General features: G+C 38.6%; 1 protein-coding gene across 2 annotated transcripts in view; it reads left to right on the forward strand.

Annotated features, from left to right (window-relative positions):
* The window catches only part of LOC128642607 (ficolin-1-B), a 97,241-nt gene that overhangs the window by 9,531 nt on the left and 68,697 nt on the right, over positions 1-19,013 (forward strand). For both annotated transcript variants that reach the window (XM_053695378.1, XM_053695377.1), the window contains exons 4-6: positions 11,990-12,025; positions 12,135-12,262; positions 13,517-13,646. In XM_053695378.1, coding sequence (XP_053551353.1) covers positions 11,990-12,025; positions 12,135-12,262; positions 13,517-13,646 — 294 coding nt within the window. The remainder of the gene's footprint in view (positions 1-11,989; positions 12,026-12,134; positions 12,263-13,516; positions 13,647-19,013) is intronic.

The raw sequence follows: 19,013 nt of genomic DNA on the forward strand, positions 1-19,013 counted from the left end.
ACTAGAATCGCTTTGATACATAAACATACATGGATTATATAGATTATAAGTATATAGACATAATAAAATACAGTATAAAGATTATATCATAGTATATAAACATAATAAAATACAGTATAAAATATAAAACAAATAGAGTATCGGCAAAAGTAATTAAAATATTCAAACGTTCAAATTAATGTCGTTAAGAGAAGAGGTACAAGATTTCTTAGGGAAATCAGACATGTAAAAACAAATTGCGAAGGGACAATTGAATGTAATAATTGGATAGTGTGCTTCTGAAGTCCTATACCTGGTAGATTAGATTATGATAGCGATCAACTGATACTAGTGACTAATATTGACTCTAAAACCTACTAAAAACTATCTAAAACAGCTGGAATACATAAAAAACATTAAAATGTGGTATTAAAATATTGAAATATTAAAATGGGAGTGCCAGGTTAATGAATAAATCGGAAGAGGATAACATCAGGGCCCTCGTACCTAGGGGATATCTATTCATAATCCTAATAAAGTTCCTTGGAAGAATCAAAAATAACTACAAGTCTAGCTAGTATGAAAATAAATGCTTGGTGGTTAAGTGATCCCCCAAACAAACTGTTTCCAAAAAATTTTCATTTTAGGCTTAATAGATGTGATAAGTCTTCTCTGTTGTTTAAACCCCTGGGATGTAGGCAGTCTATGTTAAAAATCCATCTTGATTCTGCTATTAGTAGCCTTTTTTCTTGGTCTCCACCCCTCCAATTAGGTGTGACTAGCTGGATACCGATATAGCTAAAATCTTTTTGTTTTGCCTGGTGTTGGGTTAAGAAATGTCTGTATAGTGCTGTTTCTGTGTTTTTGTGTTTGATCTTTAATAGGTGTTCCCTGATCCGATCCCTCAGGGTTCTAGATGTTTGCCCTATATATTGGAAACCACAACTGCACCATATCATATAAATCACTCCTTTGCTGCTACATTTGATAAGGTCCTTGATTTTGTATTTAACCTTTGTGTTGAACGAGGTAAACTCCTTTGTTTTCACTCCCCTTTGACAGGCCTTGCAGCTCACACACGGGTAGAAGCCTTTGACTTCTCTGCCATACACATCTCTTGTATTAGTCATCGTGTTTCTGGGTATACTTGGAGAAAGTTTGTTTTTCAAGTTATTAGTCTTTCTGTATATAAATATTGGGCGGGGTGTTAGTTTATCCCCAATAATATTGTCATTTCTTAGTAGTGGCCAGTGTTTCTCTACGATCTTTTCCACGATGTGCCTGTTTTCGCTGTATTCCATGATAAAAGGGATATTCAATTGGTCTCCATCAAGATTATTGTAGACTTTTTTTGGTTTGTATGACAGGAGATCCTTCCTATCTCTCTGTCTTACTTCTTCTATGTCGTTTTCGAGGGCTCCTTCTTCATATCCCCGTTCCAGAAATCTGTTTTTTAAAATAATGGTTTGTTCTTCCCATTTTTTGGGATCTGAGCAATTCTTCTTTAATCTCAACATTTGTCCCTTGGGTATGTTGGACTTCCATCTGTTAAGATGGCAACTGTCTTTGTGAATGTAATTGTTACAGTCTACTTCTTTGAAGAATGTAGACGTTTCTAATTTGCCATTCTTGATTTCGATCTTTAGATCTAAATATGTAATCTCATGTTTACTAAATTCGTGGGTGAATCTGAGATTATACATATTGGTGTTCATTACTTGGATGGTATACTCTAAGTCATCTATTGAGCCTTTCCAAATCATGATAATATCATCAATGTATCTGTTGTAGAGGACCAGGTCCGCGCTCGCTGGGCATGAGTCCCAGAAGATACGTTCCCAGTAACCCATATATAAGTTAGCGTAACTGGGCGCGAACCTGGTCCCCATAGCTGTCCCACATACTTGTCTATAATATGTCCCTCTATTATTAAAGGAATTGTGGGTTATGATATATTGTATCCCATCGATGATGAAATATCTTTGTAGTTCTGGTAGTTCTGGATCTTTATTTAGAAAGAAATTGACAGCCTCTATACCACCTTCATGTGGTATACAGGTGTACAGGGAGGTAACATCACACGTTACTAGTATATAGTTTTCTTCCCATTTTATACCTTCCAAAACGTTTAATATTTGAGTGGAGTCTCTCACATATGATGGTAACTGTACCACATATTTCTGTAATTGTTTATCCACGTATTCGGATAAGTTGCTAGACAAACCGCCAATGTCCGATATAATTGGTCGGCCTGGCGGTTTCGTTAGTGATATGTGGGTTCATGTCTCTTATCATGACCATCAACCAAGACAAAACAGATGGTATTACGATAATTATGAAAAAGAGCAATATAGCAATTGGAGACCAGATAGACAACAGAGATATTACGATCGGAACGATAGAAGAGGGTATTGGGACTACCCAACCAATCACCCCCAATACCGTAATGCACATAACAACTATAACCAATCAGAGTCTAAAATGAACCAAGAAACACTGAAAACAAAGCCTCCCAATGAACAAAGGGAGAGATATACAAATCAGAATACTCCCATTCATGATAGAAATGAACAACACCAATCATCCACATCGGGGCACTCTTTTTTAGGGAAACCACAACAAGCAACCAAAGAATTAGAGAGAACTTCTACAAAAAGGAAAAATTCTTGTCCAGAAGAATTCCAAACTCCTATAGAAAAAAGAATACTCACAGAGGCAAGAGAGGGGGAAGGAAAATAAATAAGAGATCAACCCCTCCCATTAATATTGCCAATCCCTCGACTAAAGGAATATTCAACCTGAGTTCGAAAGAATTGACAGAAAAAGAATCTTCAGTACTGAACTATGGGCTATCTTTTGCCCCATCCAAGGGCCTCAACAAATTCGACACGTTTGTGAACGCTAAAGAATTTGTTAGGAAACTGACATTAAAGAGACATTTTATGAAGTCTCCATTAGAAATGCAAGGTAGATCGTATCAAAATAACACAACGAGTGATGAAGGGATCTACCGGCACACCGACCTGAAACCAAAATCCTCCTTCTTTCCGGTTACTAGCAAAGGTAATGCCATTGAAACCTTTGACACGGTAGTGTGTAATGAGATTAGAGACCTTAAACAAAATAGACTGAACAAACACAAGCACAATCTTTCGAAGGAACAACTCAATACCATCAAAACCCTTGAAAACAACCATAATCTTGTAATCAAACCTGCGGACAAAGGTGGGGGTATTGTTATCCTCAATAAGGTGGACTATGACCAAGAGTGCAACAGAATTTTGTCCGACAGACAAACATATGAAATACTCAGAGGGAACCCTATAGATGATTTCAAGAAAGAATTGGACGAAACTCTAAGAGGAGCTAGGGAGATTGGAATCTTGAACGACAAAGAATTCCGATACATGAGCATTAAACACCCCATTACGCCGGTGTTTTACTATCTCCCTAAAGTCCACAAATCACTAACGAAACCGCCAAGCCGACCAATTATATCAGGCATTGGCGGTTTGTCTAGCAACTTATCCGAATACGTGGATAAACAATTACAGAAATATGTGGTACAGTTACCATCATATGTGAGAGACTCCACTCAAATATTAAACGTTTTGGAAGGTATAAAATGGGAAGAAAACTATATACTAGTAACGTGTGATGTTACCTCCCTGTACACCTGTATACCGCATGAAGGTGGTATAGAGGCTGTCAATTTCAGACAAAACAAAAAGATTTTAGCTATATCGGTATCCAGCTAGTCACACCTAATTGGAGGGGTGGAGACCAAGAAAAAAGGCTACTAATAGCAGAATCAAGATGGATTTTTAACATAGACTGCCTACATCCCAGGGGTTTAAACAACAGAGAAGACTTATCACATCTATTAAGCCTAAAATGAAAAATTTTTGGAAACAGTTTGTTTGGGGGATCACTTAACCACCCAGCATGTATTTTCATACTAGCTAGACTTGTAGTTATTTTTGATTCTTCCAAGGAACTTTATTAGGATTATGAATAGATATCCCCTAGGTACGAGGGCCCTGATGTTATCCTCTTCCGATTTATTCATTAACCTGGCACTCCCATTTTAATATTTCAATATTTTAATATCACATTTTAATGTTTTTTTATGTATTCCAACTGTTTTAGATAGTTTTTAGTAGGTTTTAGAGTCAATATTAGTCACTAGTATCAGTTGATCGCTATCATAATCTAATCTACCAGGTATAGGACTTCAGAAGCACACTATCCAATTATTACATTCAATTGTCCCTTCGCAATTTGTTTTTACATGTCTGATTTCCCTAAGAAATCTTGTACCTCTTCTCTTAACGACATTAATTTGAACGTTTGAATATTTTAATTACTTTTGCCGATACTCTATTTGTTTTATATTTTATACTGTATTTTATTATGTTTATATACTATGATATAATCTTTATACTGTATTTTATTATGTCTATATACTTATAATCTATATAATCCATGTATGTTTATGTATCAAAGCGATTCTAGTCCACTTGTTTTTATAACCAGCCGTTCTATGCATTTTTAGATCATTTTAGATCATATTTTCTATAGCCGTTCAGCATATTAAATTTAAGAATATGCACTAAGCTTTAATATTTAGCCATTCCATGATATATCTTTTTTGTAAGGGCACCCGCCAAAAGAAGGTCATGTGACCAATACCGCCAAATAGTATAACCGGAAGTGATAATAACTTTACCGGAAACAAAACAAAGAGCGAAACCGGAAACAGAATCGAAGTAAGGTACGCTCTAGGCACTTCCGGTTAAATCGATCAGCAGGAAACACTCAAGATATTATCTTTAAGGGTACTATCGAACAACACTGATATTCAGTCACAATGTAGAAATCCATGAAGGAATACTTTATTTATTTATTTATTTATAATTATACTCATATCCTCTTCCGGGTTAAAAAAAAAAAAAAAAATTTGGCGCCAAATAATCAGCGCCAAAACACTGATTGGTTAACAATAATCTTAAATAGAGCCACCATCACACACCACCCATAGTCTTGAAAAAGGCCCAGATTTGGGCCGAAACGCGTTGGCAGAATTGGTGAGCTTTTTTCCTACAATATATGTTCATTTGTTAGCTTTATTGCACTATTGTATATTTCTTTTACAGGTTGGATATAGGGATTACACCCAGGGTTTACCAGACACTCCCTTACCCACCACCTTCACATTGTTTGGAACCTTCTCTTGAGGAGACTTAAGGAAGCTTTACTTACAATACATATATCATTTGGAACTTTGTATCACTGATATTGTTTATCACTATTTTTTATCACTGACTTTTACCAGGGACACTTTTGCATACAGCTTTTTTCCATTTTTCCCTTTTTTCACTTTTTATTTTATTTTTTGGATTTTTCTGTTTGGACAGTCACGGTCACATTTTACACTGTTCATATTTTGAGGGGGTACCCCCCTTTCTTTCTTCTATTGCCACTATTTTTTTGTGGAATTTTTTGTGCATTTTTCTAAGCACATTTGCACTTTATATAGGGAATACTGTTCCCATTAACAGATATAATTGTCCAACCATCATCTTTCATTTAATCTATTACCATTTGTTTTCATTATATGATAATGTTTCATATATTTTGTGCTTATTGTACCATGGATCCATGATTTTACCTATGTGTTTTAATTGTAATAAATTGTATTTAATTTGCACATATCTTTAAAGATACTGAATAATCAGTAATTATTTATCATATGTGAGAATCTTTATAACATTCTAGCACGCCATTTATCCACCTTTTTTTTCCTTTGTATATATGGTTTAACCCCACCCGCCATATGTCATTTTAGTTCCTCTGCCTATTTTGGCGCTCCTAGGTCTCTTTCCTATTCTTCAGACTCTCATTTAAGGGTTAGCTAGGTACCCTTCTAGTACCCAGGAGCTAGTAGGAACATTGTGTAAGCGCTGTGAGATACCATAGTATATAATTGATTGTAACAGCCAATAGAATGCGAGCTCAATCCTATTGGCTGATTGGATCAGCCAATAGGATTGAAGCTCAATCCTATTGGCTGATTGCATCAGCCAATAGGAGTTTTTCACCTTTAATTCCGATTGGCTGATAGCCAATCGGAATTTAAGGGACGCCATCTTGGATGACGTCATGTAAAGGAACCTTCATTCTTCAAGAGGATTTGAAAGAAGAGGATGCTCCGTGCCGGATGTCTTGAAGATGGAGCCGCTCTGCGTCGGAAGGATGAAGATAGAAGATGCCGTCTGGATGAAGACTTCTGCCCCCCTGGTGGACCACTTCTTGCCGATTGGATGAAGACTTCTCCCGGCTTCGTTGAGGACTTCTGCCCGCTTGGATGAAGACTTCTTCCGGTTCATTGAGGATGGATGTCCGGTCTTCAAAAACTGTAAAGTGGATCTTCGGGGGTTAGTGTTAAGTTTTATTAAGGGTTTATTGGGTGGGTTTTATTTTTAGCTTAGGGTTTGGGCTGAAAAAGAGCTAAATGCCCTTTTCAGGGCAATGGGGAGCTTAGGTTTTTTTAGATAGGATTTTATTTGGGGGGTTTGGTTGTGTGGGTGGTGGGTTTTACTGTTGGGAGGTTGTTTGTATTTTTTTTACAGGTAAAAGAGCTGATTTCTTTGGGGCAATGCCCCGCAAAAGGCCCTTTTAAGGGCTATTGGCCGTTTAGTTTAGGCTAGGGTTTTTTTTTATTTTGGGGGGGGGGGGCTTTTTTATTTTGATAGGGCTATTAGATTAGGTGTAATTAGTTTAAATATTTGATCATTTATTTTTTATTTTGTGTAATTTAGTGTTTATTATTTTTTGTAATTTAGTTAATTGTATTTAATTCATGTAATTGATTTAATTGTAGTGTAAGGTTAGGTGTTAGTGTAAAACAGGTTAGGTTTTATTTTACAGGTAAATTTGTATTTATTTTAACTAGGTAGTTAGTAAATAGTTAATAACTATTTACTAACTAGTCTACCTAGTTAAAATAAATACAAACTTAGCTGTGAAATAAAAATAAAACCTAAGATAGCTACAATATAACTACTAGTTATATTGTAGCTACTAGCTTAGGTTTTATTTTACAGGTATTTATTTAGTTTCAAATAGGAATTATTTAGGTATTAATAGTAATTTTTATTTAGATTTAATTATGTTAAAGCTAGTGGATGTTAGGGTTAGGGTTACGTTAAGGTTAGGTTAAGGGTTTAATAACTTTAGTATAGTGGTGGCGACGTTGGGGGCGGCAGATTAGGGGTTAATAAGTGTAGGTAGGTGGCGGCGATGTCGGGGGAGGCAGATTAGGGGCTAATAACTGTAATGTAGGTGGTGGCGACATTGGGGCGGCAGATTAGGGGTTAATAAGTGTAGGTAGGTGGCGGTGATGTCGGGGGCGGCAGATTATGAGTTAATAACTGTAATGTAGGTGGCGGCGACATTGGGGGCGGCATATTAGGGGTTAATAAGTGTAATGTAGGTGGCGGCGATGTTAGGGGCGGGAGATAAGGGATTAATAAGTGTAGCTAGGTACAACAAAACCACAAATTTAAAGAAGCGCTTCACTCTACCAAAATTCAAGATGCTATCTCTGATCCAGTAAACACAATATAACACTTAAAATAGACACAATATAACAATTTCAGATTGAAGCAATCTAACTTGTAACAGTATAATGTGATTAGGTTCAGTCCAATGTCCATATATATAGGATACTTTCTTCCTTATTGCTGTCAGAAATTGTACTGATCCTTATAGCAAACTTTAACCTACAGCTCCTTGAAGAGGTGACTGTTTGTTCTTACAGTCGGCAAATGCACAACACAGGAGGAATCTGAAGCACTGAAATAAACAGAATGCCACAGAATAGTGTGAGATCCGACAAACAAATCTTTAATAAACACTAGCTGGAACTACTCACAAACATAGAAGTATAATGCACATTTCACAAGAAAAAACTTGTAGCTGAGGCTCTGAGTGTTTGTGTAGCCTCAGCTACAAGTTTTTTCTTGTGAAATGTGCATTATACTTCTGTTTGTGAGTAGTTCCAGCTAGTGTTTATTAAAGATTTGTCTGTCGGATCTCACACTATTCTGTGGCATTCTGTTTGTTTCAGCGCTCTAGAATCCTCCTGTGTAGTATAGCTAGGTGTCGGCGGTGTCAGGGTCGGCAGATTAGGGGTTAATAAGTATAATGTAGGTGTCGGTGATGTCGGGGGCGGCAGATTAGGGATGTTTAGACTTGGGGTTTATGTTAGGGTGTTAGGTGTAAACATAACTTTTCTTTCCCCATAGGAATCAATGGGGCTGCGTTACGGAGCTTTACGCTCCTTTATTGCAGGTGTTAGGCTTTTTTTTAGCCAGCTCTCCCCATTGATATTTATGGTGAAATTGTGCACAAGCACGTAAAACCAGCTCAAAGCAGCGCTGGTATTTGGGTGCGGTATGGAGCTCAATTTTGCCTAACGCTGCCATATTGTCTGCTAACGCCGGGTTTCTGCAAACCTGTAATAGCCGCGCTATAGGGAGGTGAGCGGTGGTAATAACTTGCAAGTTAGCACCGAGCCGCTCATAATGCAAAACTCGTAATCTAGCCGTTAGTGGGGGTTTTTTGTACTTTAGGACTTTGTAATAATGTTTAATTGTAGGTTTAAATAATTCTAGTAGGGTTAGGTTTTTAATATGTAATTTATTTTATTTAATTGGTAGTTTAATGTAATTTTAGTATAATAGTTAGGGTAGGTTAATTAATAGTTTTAAATTAGTTTCTTTTAATTCTACAGGTAAGTTTTAATTTATATTAAGATAGAGATGTTGTAATTTTAATTTAAAGTTAAGGGGTTGTTAGGTTTAGGGGTTAATAGCTTAATTTAGTTTTTTTGCGATGTGGGGGGCTGACGGTTTAGGGGGTTAATAGGTTTAGTTAGTGGTGGTGATGTGGGAGGCCAGAGGTTTAGGGGTTAATATGTTTATTTAGTGGTGGCGGTGTTGGGGAACTGCGGAATAGGGGTTAATAACATTATGTAGGTGGCGGCGATGTCGGGGGCGGCAGATTAGGGGTGTTTTGACTCAGGGTTTATGTTAGGGTGTTAGGTGTAAACGTAACTTTTTTTCTACCATAGAAATCAATGGGATATGCTTCACTCTCTTGCAGCATCGAACATAAGCTTTCGGTGCTTTCATACTGCCATTGATTTCTATGGCATCTGCAGCCTCAAGGGTGGCGGATTGAAAAGCCTTGAGCGTACCTGTTAGAAGTTTGATAAATGGGAAAAAATTTCAAATAGAGCCGAAGGTGTATTCGGAAATTTTTTAATGAGGTAAGCATCGATCTGCGTCAGATTGAGACTGGTGGATCGTATGTTACGTCACAAATTTCAACTTTTGCCGGTCTTGAGGCTTTGATAACTAGGTCGGTTCAATCTTGCAACAAATACGATGCAGAATTTCAGAGTATTTGCGGTTTACACTTTGATTGATAGGCCTCATAGTATTAGTAGTCATAGTCAAGTTATTTACTGTTAAGATCTATGTTTGTTACCAACTCCATTGTACTGTGATTAACATATCCATATATATCTGCAGTTGTGATTCAACAAAAGTTAGCTCAATAATTTATTTAGCATTTTCTCTAAAACTGTTCAGACGGCCTCCTGACACAGTATAACACAACCCCTTGAGGTCGCTAACAAGCCCTCTTATAGGGATTGCTTACAGGACCGGTGTTCTGTCGAAAGAGCTTTACCAATGTCAACAAGACCACAGTGTATCTGCATGTCTCCAGAAGTGAGACATACAGTACTAGCAAAGTTTCGCTGCTTCCAGCAATGCTGCCCAAGGAAACCCCTTAAAGACCACTTAACTTACATAAAAATACAAGCAATAGAAAAAAAATTAGATTGTAGAGGCTAAGGGCCCAACTTATCAAGGTCCGAATGGCCCCTGATGCCCCTGTTTCCGCGCAAGCCTTCAGGCTTGTAAGGAAACAGGAGTTAAGACCACTGCTCCTTAACTCGTCCGCTGCCTCTGAGGCTGCGGTCATCAATCCACCCGATGCTAGACAATCGGGTTGATTGACACCCCCTGCTAGTGGCCGATAGGCCCGCAAATCTGCAGGGGATGGCATTGCACAAGCAGTTGACCAGAACAGCTTGTGCAATGTTAAATGCAGACAGCATATGCTGTCTGCATTCAGCGATGTCTGGTCGACATGATACGCTACAGAGTATCATGTCCGCCAGACATTGATAAATTGGCCCCTAAATATTCATCAACATAACTAATTTCTCTATATTTCCATTTAAACTTAAATTTAATTTACAATATTGTATCACAACATCTAAAACTCTAAAACTTAAATAGAAATGTAAAAGAAACAGGTGGTCATACAATTTTAAATTTTCAGTACATTCCACAGAGTTTTAAGAAGTTGAATATGATGCAAGAGATATGTTGGGGATGGGTCAACAAGTTCCAGTAAGTGTTTGTCCGGTGTAGACTGTCCCTTTAAATAAATTCCCTAGGGAAGGGGTCATAACTAGGGATGCACCGAACTGAAAATTCTGGACCGAAACCAATACCGAAAATCCAGGATGCCCCTGGCCGAAAACCGAAACCGAAATTATTTTTTTCTTTTTTTAACTACAGTGTGTGTTTAGCTGAGAAAGCTTGTAGGCGGGAAAGCTCCAACAAATGGGCGTGGTCACTTGTACCGTAGGGAGTGATCTGCAGTGAAACTGGTGGACCTTTACAGGGTAGAGCGTGGTTATAGCCAGACAACAATACAAGGTGGACATGTGTTTTGTTTTTGGGTGTAGTTATCCGTGCGATAGGCGTGGCTGCACCTGATAGTCTCTCATCGTATCTCCGCCTAGTTCCTGGTTTGGGTCTCACACTGACCCGTCAGATTATATGTCCGGAGCCCCAAATGGAGTCTGCCTGTCACTATCACCAGGACCACCGGACTTAGCTACGACCTTACGTGCAAGGTGGTTATAGAAGATTACTGTCTGGTGGGTGCTAATTTGTACCAACTGTGTGCGAGCTTGGGGCTTATGCATATATAGTGTGCACGCATATTTGCCTCAGGCGAATAGAATGTCTACACACAAGAGGCTGATGTATGAGCACTGTATATAAGGCTTATACATATTCACTGTATGTGCTTAGGGCTGTGTCTGATAATATCAAGTGTTTATAAACATGTTACTTATCCTCCTTTGAAAACTGTATTGAGAACTTTGGTTTCCTTCTAAAAAAAAACCAAAACATTGAGACATTTAACTCAATAGAACAGGGGAGGGCTGTAAATTTTTAGCCATTTTGGTCCTCTTTGGGCCAAAATTGACATTGCACATTTTCGGCGGCCCAAATTTTGGTGCATCGCAAGTATTATTCTTTTTTTAGTTCTGTGTAACAGAATCAGATTTAATTTTTTTTATTATTTTTTTTACCAATTATCAAAATAAAGTATAGTCCTAGAAAACTATTATTATATGCAAAACAGTAAGTCAAGTAATGAACTCAAACAGCAGCTCTAAGCTGGCATCAAATTTGAAATATGCTACACAATAATTTTACCGAAAATAAAAGGCATAAAAACCCGAAAACCGAACTAACCAAAAATGCCATTTTCTGCTGAAACATTCTGTGGCCGAAATTTCGGTGCATCCCTAGTCATAACACAAACTGCCATTTCCATTTGTTGAAGCCATCACATGTGTTACTCACCCTTTTATATTCCTGGTCACACTACTCAAGGAGAACATTTGTTCTACCACTTGAATGCCAAAAACTAGACACTCACCTTTTCTTAGCAATAATCTAGTAAATAGCTTCTGACATTGTAGATAAAAGCAATAAGTTTTATGATCACAGTTATCAGTAAATACACTAGATGTATTCATACCAAACCCACATATATCAGCTGTACACGATGACTATGTGGTTTGATCATTACAAGTTTAAAATGTTACATCCTATTGTTTTCTGGGCAGGAGACACAGGACTCCCTGGTGTGTCGGCTCTTGGAAGTAAGTATGGTGTTGGCTGAAGCTCGTTCTCACCAATAAATAAATAAATACATAAATGTTTTATTAGCATCAAGTAAAGGCATCATCTTCATTCTGTTCCTATCTTCAGCTGCAAAAAACTGTAAGGAGCTTCTGGACCAGGGTGCGTATCAGAATGGCTGGTACACAATATATCCACCGCAGAATTACCCAATGACGGTGCTGTGTGATATGGAAACTGATGGAGGTGGTTGGATAGTAAGTCTGAGTAATAAAAGTGTTTACTACATAACTACAACATATAAAAGACAGGTTTGGGGAAGCTCCCAAATAAGGAAGAAATGCAGAAACAAGCTATGTCCCTTTTTACTAAAGCTTTTGAAGGAAGTGGTTGCTTCTCTGTGGAATATTTTCCTATACATAAGTGAGCAGGATTTCTGCAGTGTGGCTGCAATGGAAGTATTTTCAAGAACTTGCGCCATCTTTGTTCTACTACAGACATCCTATTTGGAATTTTCACAGAAAATTAGACATAGATGTAGCTTTTGTTAGAACTTCTTCACTAATATAAATTTTGTTTATACCAATCATTTGTACTGAAGAAGATTCATTGGCTACTACCTAGTTTTAACAACTTCAATCACTCCCTAAAAACTCTACTATTCAGGGATGCATACAACCAACACTAACCTTTCCTAATGCCATTGCTTTCCCCTTGAACCCCTTAGATTGTAAGCCTATGGGCCCAGCTGTTTACAGATCGCTTCATAAGAGCCGACTACAACAGTGAAACTCTCGGCAGGGCCCTCTACCCACCTGACCCCTACAAAAGCTATCCTGTACACCGACTATGTTTACAGCGCTGCGGAATCTGTTGGCGCTCTACAAATACCTGATAATAATAATAATAATAATAATAATATTAATACTAAATAAGGAGCTTTCAGCAATATTATTTTGGAAGTATAATTAACTTTTTGTGTAATGTAACCATACACATATGGGATGGGATTAAAGGGGCAGTCTACACTTTAGTCATCTTAAAGTTTTACCTTAGATTAAGCTGCACGTAGCCTCCTGCACCTTTTCTTTATCATGCAACAGGAATGGTAAAAATGATATTTTAAAATGAATATTGTTTCTGGAAACTTTGAAATGACTGGGCTGCAAGATGGCATCCAATCACAAAAGGCTCACTAGTGGGATTCAACAGACTGTCAATGCTATTCATCAGAGTGCCTAGATGCAGCCCCGATTGTGATGTCATCAGTGGGTGGAGCTTGGCAGCCATTCATAGTATCCAGAAACTATTAATTTTAAATAACTTTTTACTATTCCTGCTGCATGATATAGAAAAGGTGTAAGAGGCTATTTGCAGCTTAATCTTAGGTAAGAGTTTAAGATGACTAAGGTGTAGACTGTCCCTTTAAAATAAAGGAATGTAAAAAATACAACCAACCAGGACACCAGAACTATAACTTGGAAAATACTCCATCTGCTGTTTTCTATTAGGTATTTCAGAGACGTATGGATGGATCAGTGGATTTTTATCGAGACTGGAATTCCTACAAGAGAGGGTTTGGCAATCAGTGGAGTGAGTTCTGGCTGGGGAATGATAAGATTCATGTGCTGACTTCTAATGGTAAATCTAATATTTCATTTTTCAGAAATCATCTTTTTTTACCATGAATAATTAATTTTGATATTTTTAGAGGGGAAATGAAAGGCAGTGAGAGTTCTATCAAGACTGATTACTACTCTTTCATGAGAAAGATGCAAGAAATAAAGATTGAATATTGTTCTTTACTCACTAATTCTATTGATCTATCCCCTCTATGATGTTCCCTGTTTTCTCCATTTATTTATTTAGACAGTGATGCAACCCCTTACACTTTCCTCTTTTTTTTCATGCTTTTCCATATTACACCTTTCATTTTCCTACAACCTTTATACAACCCCCTACCCCAGTGGATAACAGTATTTTTTTGCATTTTGGCTAAGGGTTAATAGACCTATAATTGCTTTGCTGTATTAAAAGGTTATCTTTCAATCCATCATAAGAGCTTTGCAGAGTGCTTGGCAAGATGTCATGGGGGGTTATCAAATTTTGGGGCTATTCCAGTCCAGGTTTAAAGGAACATTCTAATGCAAAAATTGTGTGCCCCAATTTGTAAGAACTATGATTTGTTTTGTTAAACACATAGGTAAAGTCTCATTTGAGTATAACACAGTCTGTGAGCCGCAAAGGCTCAGCTGTTTCTGAGCCTTTGCGGGCGGAGAGTAATGATGAAAAAGTCTGGTGGAGACCAGAGGAAACGCGTTGAGGCATCATTTCTCTCCCCCCGCAAAGGCTTAGAAACAGCTGACCGGCTGCAACATGAACGGACTACACGCTGAAGGCTTGACAACAGCTGATAAGCTGAAGAACTAACTCATTACATGCCGCAAGATCCCAGTGTTTCCGGCAGCATTGATTTCACCTTCATCGTGGGGGAGATATCTACGGTGATATTTTCACTCACTGCATAATTTGTTTTTAATCCTGTACTTTACTTTTAATTGTAACATAACATAACATAGTAACATAGTAGATAAGATTGAAAAAAGACTGAAGTCCATCGAGTTCAACCTATACAAATCTAAAATACTTACAAAAAGCTCCAGTTAAGCTTAAATAACCCCATTAAAATGTGACCCATTTAATACTAGCAATCATATCCATGAATTTTGTTTATATACAGAAATTTATCCAGACTATTTTTAAATGTATCAATGGTATTGGCATTCACTACCTCCTTTGGTAATGAGTTCCACAATTTTATTGCTCTTACAGTGAAAAAACGTTTCCGTTGCAGGAGATTAAATCTCCTTTCCTCCAACCTTAAATTATGACCTTATATCTCCTAGTAAAAACGTATACTCTTAGAGAGTGCTGTGCGCTCTTGTCTCTTTTTGTTTTTTACATTAATGTCTGTCTGTTGCACAGTAGCTGTATTGCAATTCCCGAGCAGGATTGTACCTATGTATTTAACCCCTTAAGGACAGAGAATTTTAGAGAAAAACTTTCTCAAAGGACCAGAGAAAAGTTCAAAAAGTATATAAAATATTATCACGTTCGGGGGGCGGAGCCTGACCACGCAGGAAGATGGTCGCACACTAAGAAGGCTCCTGCCACCAAAAGCTGACAATTGTGCTTAAAGTAACTAAAGAAGCTCTTTAATTATGATATTTGACCTGTACAATCGACTGGGAGTATGGATCTCCTAATATAATATTCAACTCTGCCGGGGGAAGCTGCTCTATAACATAACTCACACAAGCTTACGGCAACGGAGCTACTGATCCCACGTGGTGGGCTTATCTTCCTAACATAAGTAACGCTAATACGGCAGCTTTCGGAACGAGAAAATAACAGCAGGCTCGCAATCTGGTGGGGCTTCTCCCCTACTTTGGCAATGGTATATGAGGTGTGAGGAAGCGACAAATCCTGTTGCCATGCAAGGCCGCTGGGACTCATGTGAAGAGAGATCGAGGAAACACCCGAAGCTAACCCTGATCGCTTAAGGCAGGTGGGCAGAGATATCCCCTATATCTGGTACCGGGATATAACATCTCACCACGAACATCTAGAGGAAAGAAGTATACCGGAAGGTAAGCGGCCAGGAGCGGCATACAAGTTACGGAGGGGGACAAAGTTAAGGCCTATAGTTCAGAGGCAGATATACAAAAGAGATAACCCTCACACAATAGGCAAAATACATGCCGGAGCTGCGATATTTGCATCAACTACCCCAGCTTCCCATATCACAGTAATCACCACCTCTCTTTTGTTAAACACCGGAGGTATCAAAGAGGGATATCTATAAAGAGGTCAGAAACATAACCACCAGACAAGTCGCTCACACATATCCTTGTTTAATGAAAAGACAAAAGGGACTTGTTGCTCTCTAGGGGTTTACATTATTACAGGCTCTGACAAGGAAGATATAAGACAGTTAAGGGAGCCTAGGCCTATATTTTGGGCACGTCCTTGCTATTTTGACACAGCACTCTTAACAACATATATAAGATCCTCAACAAGGCGGACTGCTAGCCCTGTATCCGGGCCTTTGCAGTGATATTGGATATAGTGTATGCCTAATAAAAGAACCAGCAGAGCAGAAAAATCTGGCGTTTCTAAGCCCATGAGCCACTACCTTAAGCCCATAGATACAGCCAAAGAAACAGAAGAAAAACAAATGGAAAGCCATCTTGAGAACCCAGTTTCTGCTAAACCATCTGGCAGTAAAGATTTATCTCAATTTGTTACAAAAGATGATATTCTCCACCTTTCCTCAAAAGAAGACATAAAAGGGGTTATGAGCGAAATGAGGAGCTTATTTGGAGATTTAAGAAAGGACTTCTCTGCTCTGGAAGGGAGAGTTTCTTCAGTAGAAAAGGCCATTACAGACAACGCCTCATCCATGAAACAACAATCAGCAGATATTCAAAATCACTCAGAAAACCTACAGTACCTTAACGACAAGTTGGAGGACTTGGACAATAGGGGACGCAGGAACAATCTGCGTTTCCGAGGCATATCCGAGGCAATAGCACCACAAAATATTGAGGGCTACTTACAAGCCCTGTTTAGGATCATTAAAGACTCTCCTTCTTCTCAGGAAATCCCGATAGAAAGGGCTCACAGGGCCCTTAGACCCAAGCCGCCGGGCAAGGCTCCCCCCAGGGATCAGTGACGTGCCCTCATAGGAGGCAGGTGAGGCAGTGCCGCACCTGCAAATGTAAGAGGAAAAGATTTTTAATAATAATAAAAATAAAAATAAAGAAAATCTCATATTTTTTGGGAAAGTTGCATAAATTTACACACCATGTTGCGCAATGGAGAGGCTGTGAGACGTTCAGCTGCCCTCCATCGCGCTATATGGATTTGCATATCAGTGAGCAGAGGGAACTAGCGCCACCCAGTGTTACTGCTTATAGCTAGCTCCTCGCCCGTCCCATTATGCTCCCGGAGGCTTTTCTTCAAGCAGCCTCGGGACTTGGGGAGCCAATCAGGTCCAGAGTGTCAGCACATGAAGAGAAGTGATTGGTGCACTCTGGACTGACTGGCCTGGAGGCGTGTTCCACTTCCTTCCTAGTACTGCGGCTGCCGGAGCCTCAGACTGGCGGGAAGGTAACGTGTGACACTGTGACTGTGTCTTTGAGACTCTGAGACTGTGCATCCTGGGATTGTGTGGGAGACAGTGGGCTAGATTGTGGAGCTGCCGCATGGTAAGGTAAGCCATCCAACTGCCCTTCACCCATGACCCATTACAAAGCATAGGAAAAATGAGCTTAAGATGGTTTGATTTTTTTTAATCTATTCTCCCCATTTTATTTATTTTTACATTTTAATTCCCGCGCTCAAGCAGTATTAAATTGTATGAGAGGGCTTTGAAAGAGGGGGGGGGAGCTTGCCGCTAGGATGCCTTGTGTAGCTGCAGTTAGAATTGTGTGAACTGGCCCAGAGAACGAGAAGTAGATGTTTAATGCAGGTAGATGCGTTGCCTGAACAGATTGAACTTCTAGCTGCTGAAACTGTGAGTGTTAACAAGTAGCCCGGTCACATGATTTTTATTTGTCCTACTCCTATGCTCATTACATTTGTCAGCCCACAGTGAGAGTTAGCAGCACAGTCCCTGTGCATCTAATCTACAGTCTCTCTCTGCCCAGCACCGTGCAGTGTAAAAGCAGGCTGATTAGTATCAGTGTCAGTGGTGTTTGACCCCCCACCCTCCATTGTCAGTAACACTACTTGTCTGCTTATTTAGAAATAGCACAGGACAGTAAAAAAACAAAACCAAAGCTTCTATCCTCGTCCAGACAGCTAGCCCTGTACATATGTAACTCTTTGAAACCTGCCAGGACAGATGGAGGGGGGTAAGGTGTCCCTGAGAGAGTTGCTAATTAAACATTTGGTCTAAAGCAGCTCACAATTAAGTTATGCAGGGAGAGAAGAATTTACGCTATAATATGATTTGTAGTTGTTGTTGTAGAACTGTTTTAACCTATTAGTCACTAACAGTTAAAACAGTTCTACAACTACAAATCTTATTCTAGTGCAAATTCTTCTCTCCCTGCATAACTTAATTTATGTGCGATCATGTGACATCTGTTGCAGATGGAAGGGTTCCGGAGAGAAGGGTAAGCCAGCTTCTGTGTTTTTTTCCCCAACCTGTCAGCCAGTAAAATATGCTTTTATCCAGCGACTCTGGACTTTGCACTTATAGTGTCATGAGGTCAGATTTACACACATGACAATGTAATAAAGAGGGTGCATGTTAAGTCCCAGCATATAGTTGGTCAAACAGTAAATCTGCTTTAACTTCTCTGATAACTCTTGCCCACTGTCAGAGATGTGGATCTAGCACTGTAATAATTTACTTATTGTGCCATAACCTGCATAGTAGTAAAAAAAAAAAAAATCTGTGTATTGTTTGAAACTTATGCATTTAAGTTTTGTTTGTTTTTGCTTTTAATTTAATTTGTATTTTAAAATATATGAAACTGAGGATTATAAGAAGCTATATGTCAGGAGCTGGTCTTCTGCTAAAAATAGCATAAGGTTTTCTTGTAAAACAAATTACTGTAAGCCAACTTTTCAAAATCCCTAGAAAACTCTGGGTAACATGATCAATATGTCATTTGTAGCCAAAAAAACTTTCTGAGGTAAAACCTATCAACCTTCTAGGGTTTCTTGAAAAAAATTCAGCCTATGTGCATGTATTCAGTAGCTTTGGAGATATTTAGTTCCAAAGTGTTAAAATATTTTTGGGGCATAGTGAGTAATACATTTAAAAAAAGCTAGCAGACATAACAACTACTGTAATTTAGTGGTCAACCATTTGCCAGGGTACAGAGGTTCAGATCCTAATGAGTATCTCTCTCTCACACTCTCCAATGTTGTTCTTTGGTTTTAATAATTTTACACTGTATATGCCATGCTTGAAACTGTGTGTGTGTGAGTGAG

Source organism: Bombina bombina, chromosome 12 (genome assembly GCF_027579735.1).
Source record: "Bombina bombina isolate aBomBom1 chromosome 12, aBomBom1.pri, whole genome shotgun sequence".
Lineage (NCBI taxonomy): Eukaryota > Metazoa > Chordata > Amphibia > Anura > Bombinatoridae > Bombina > Bombina bombina.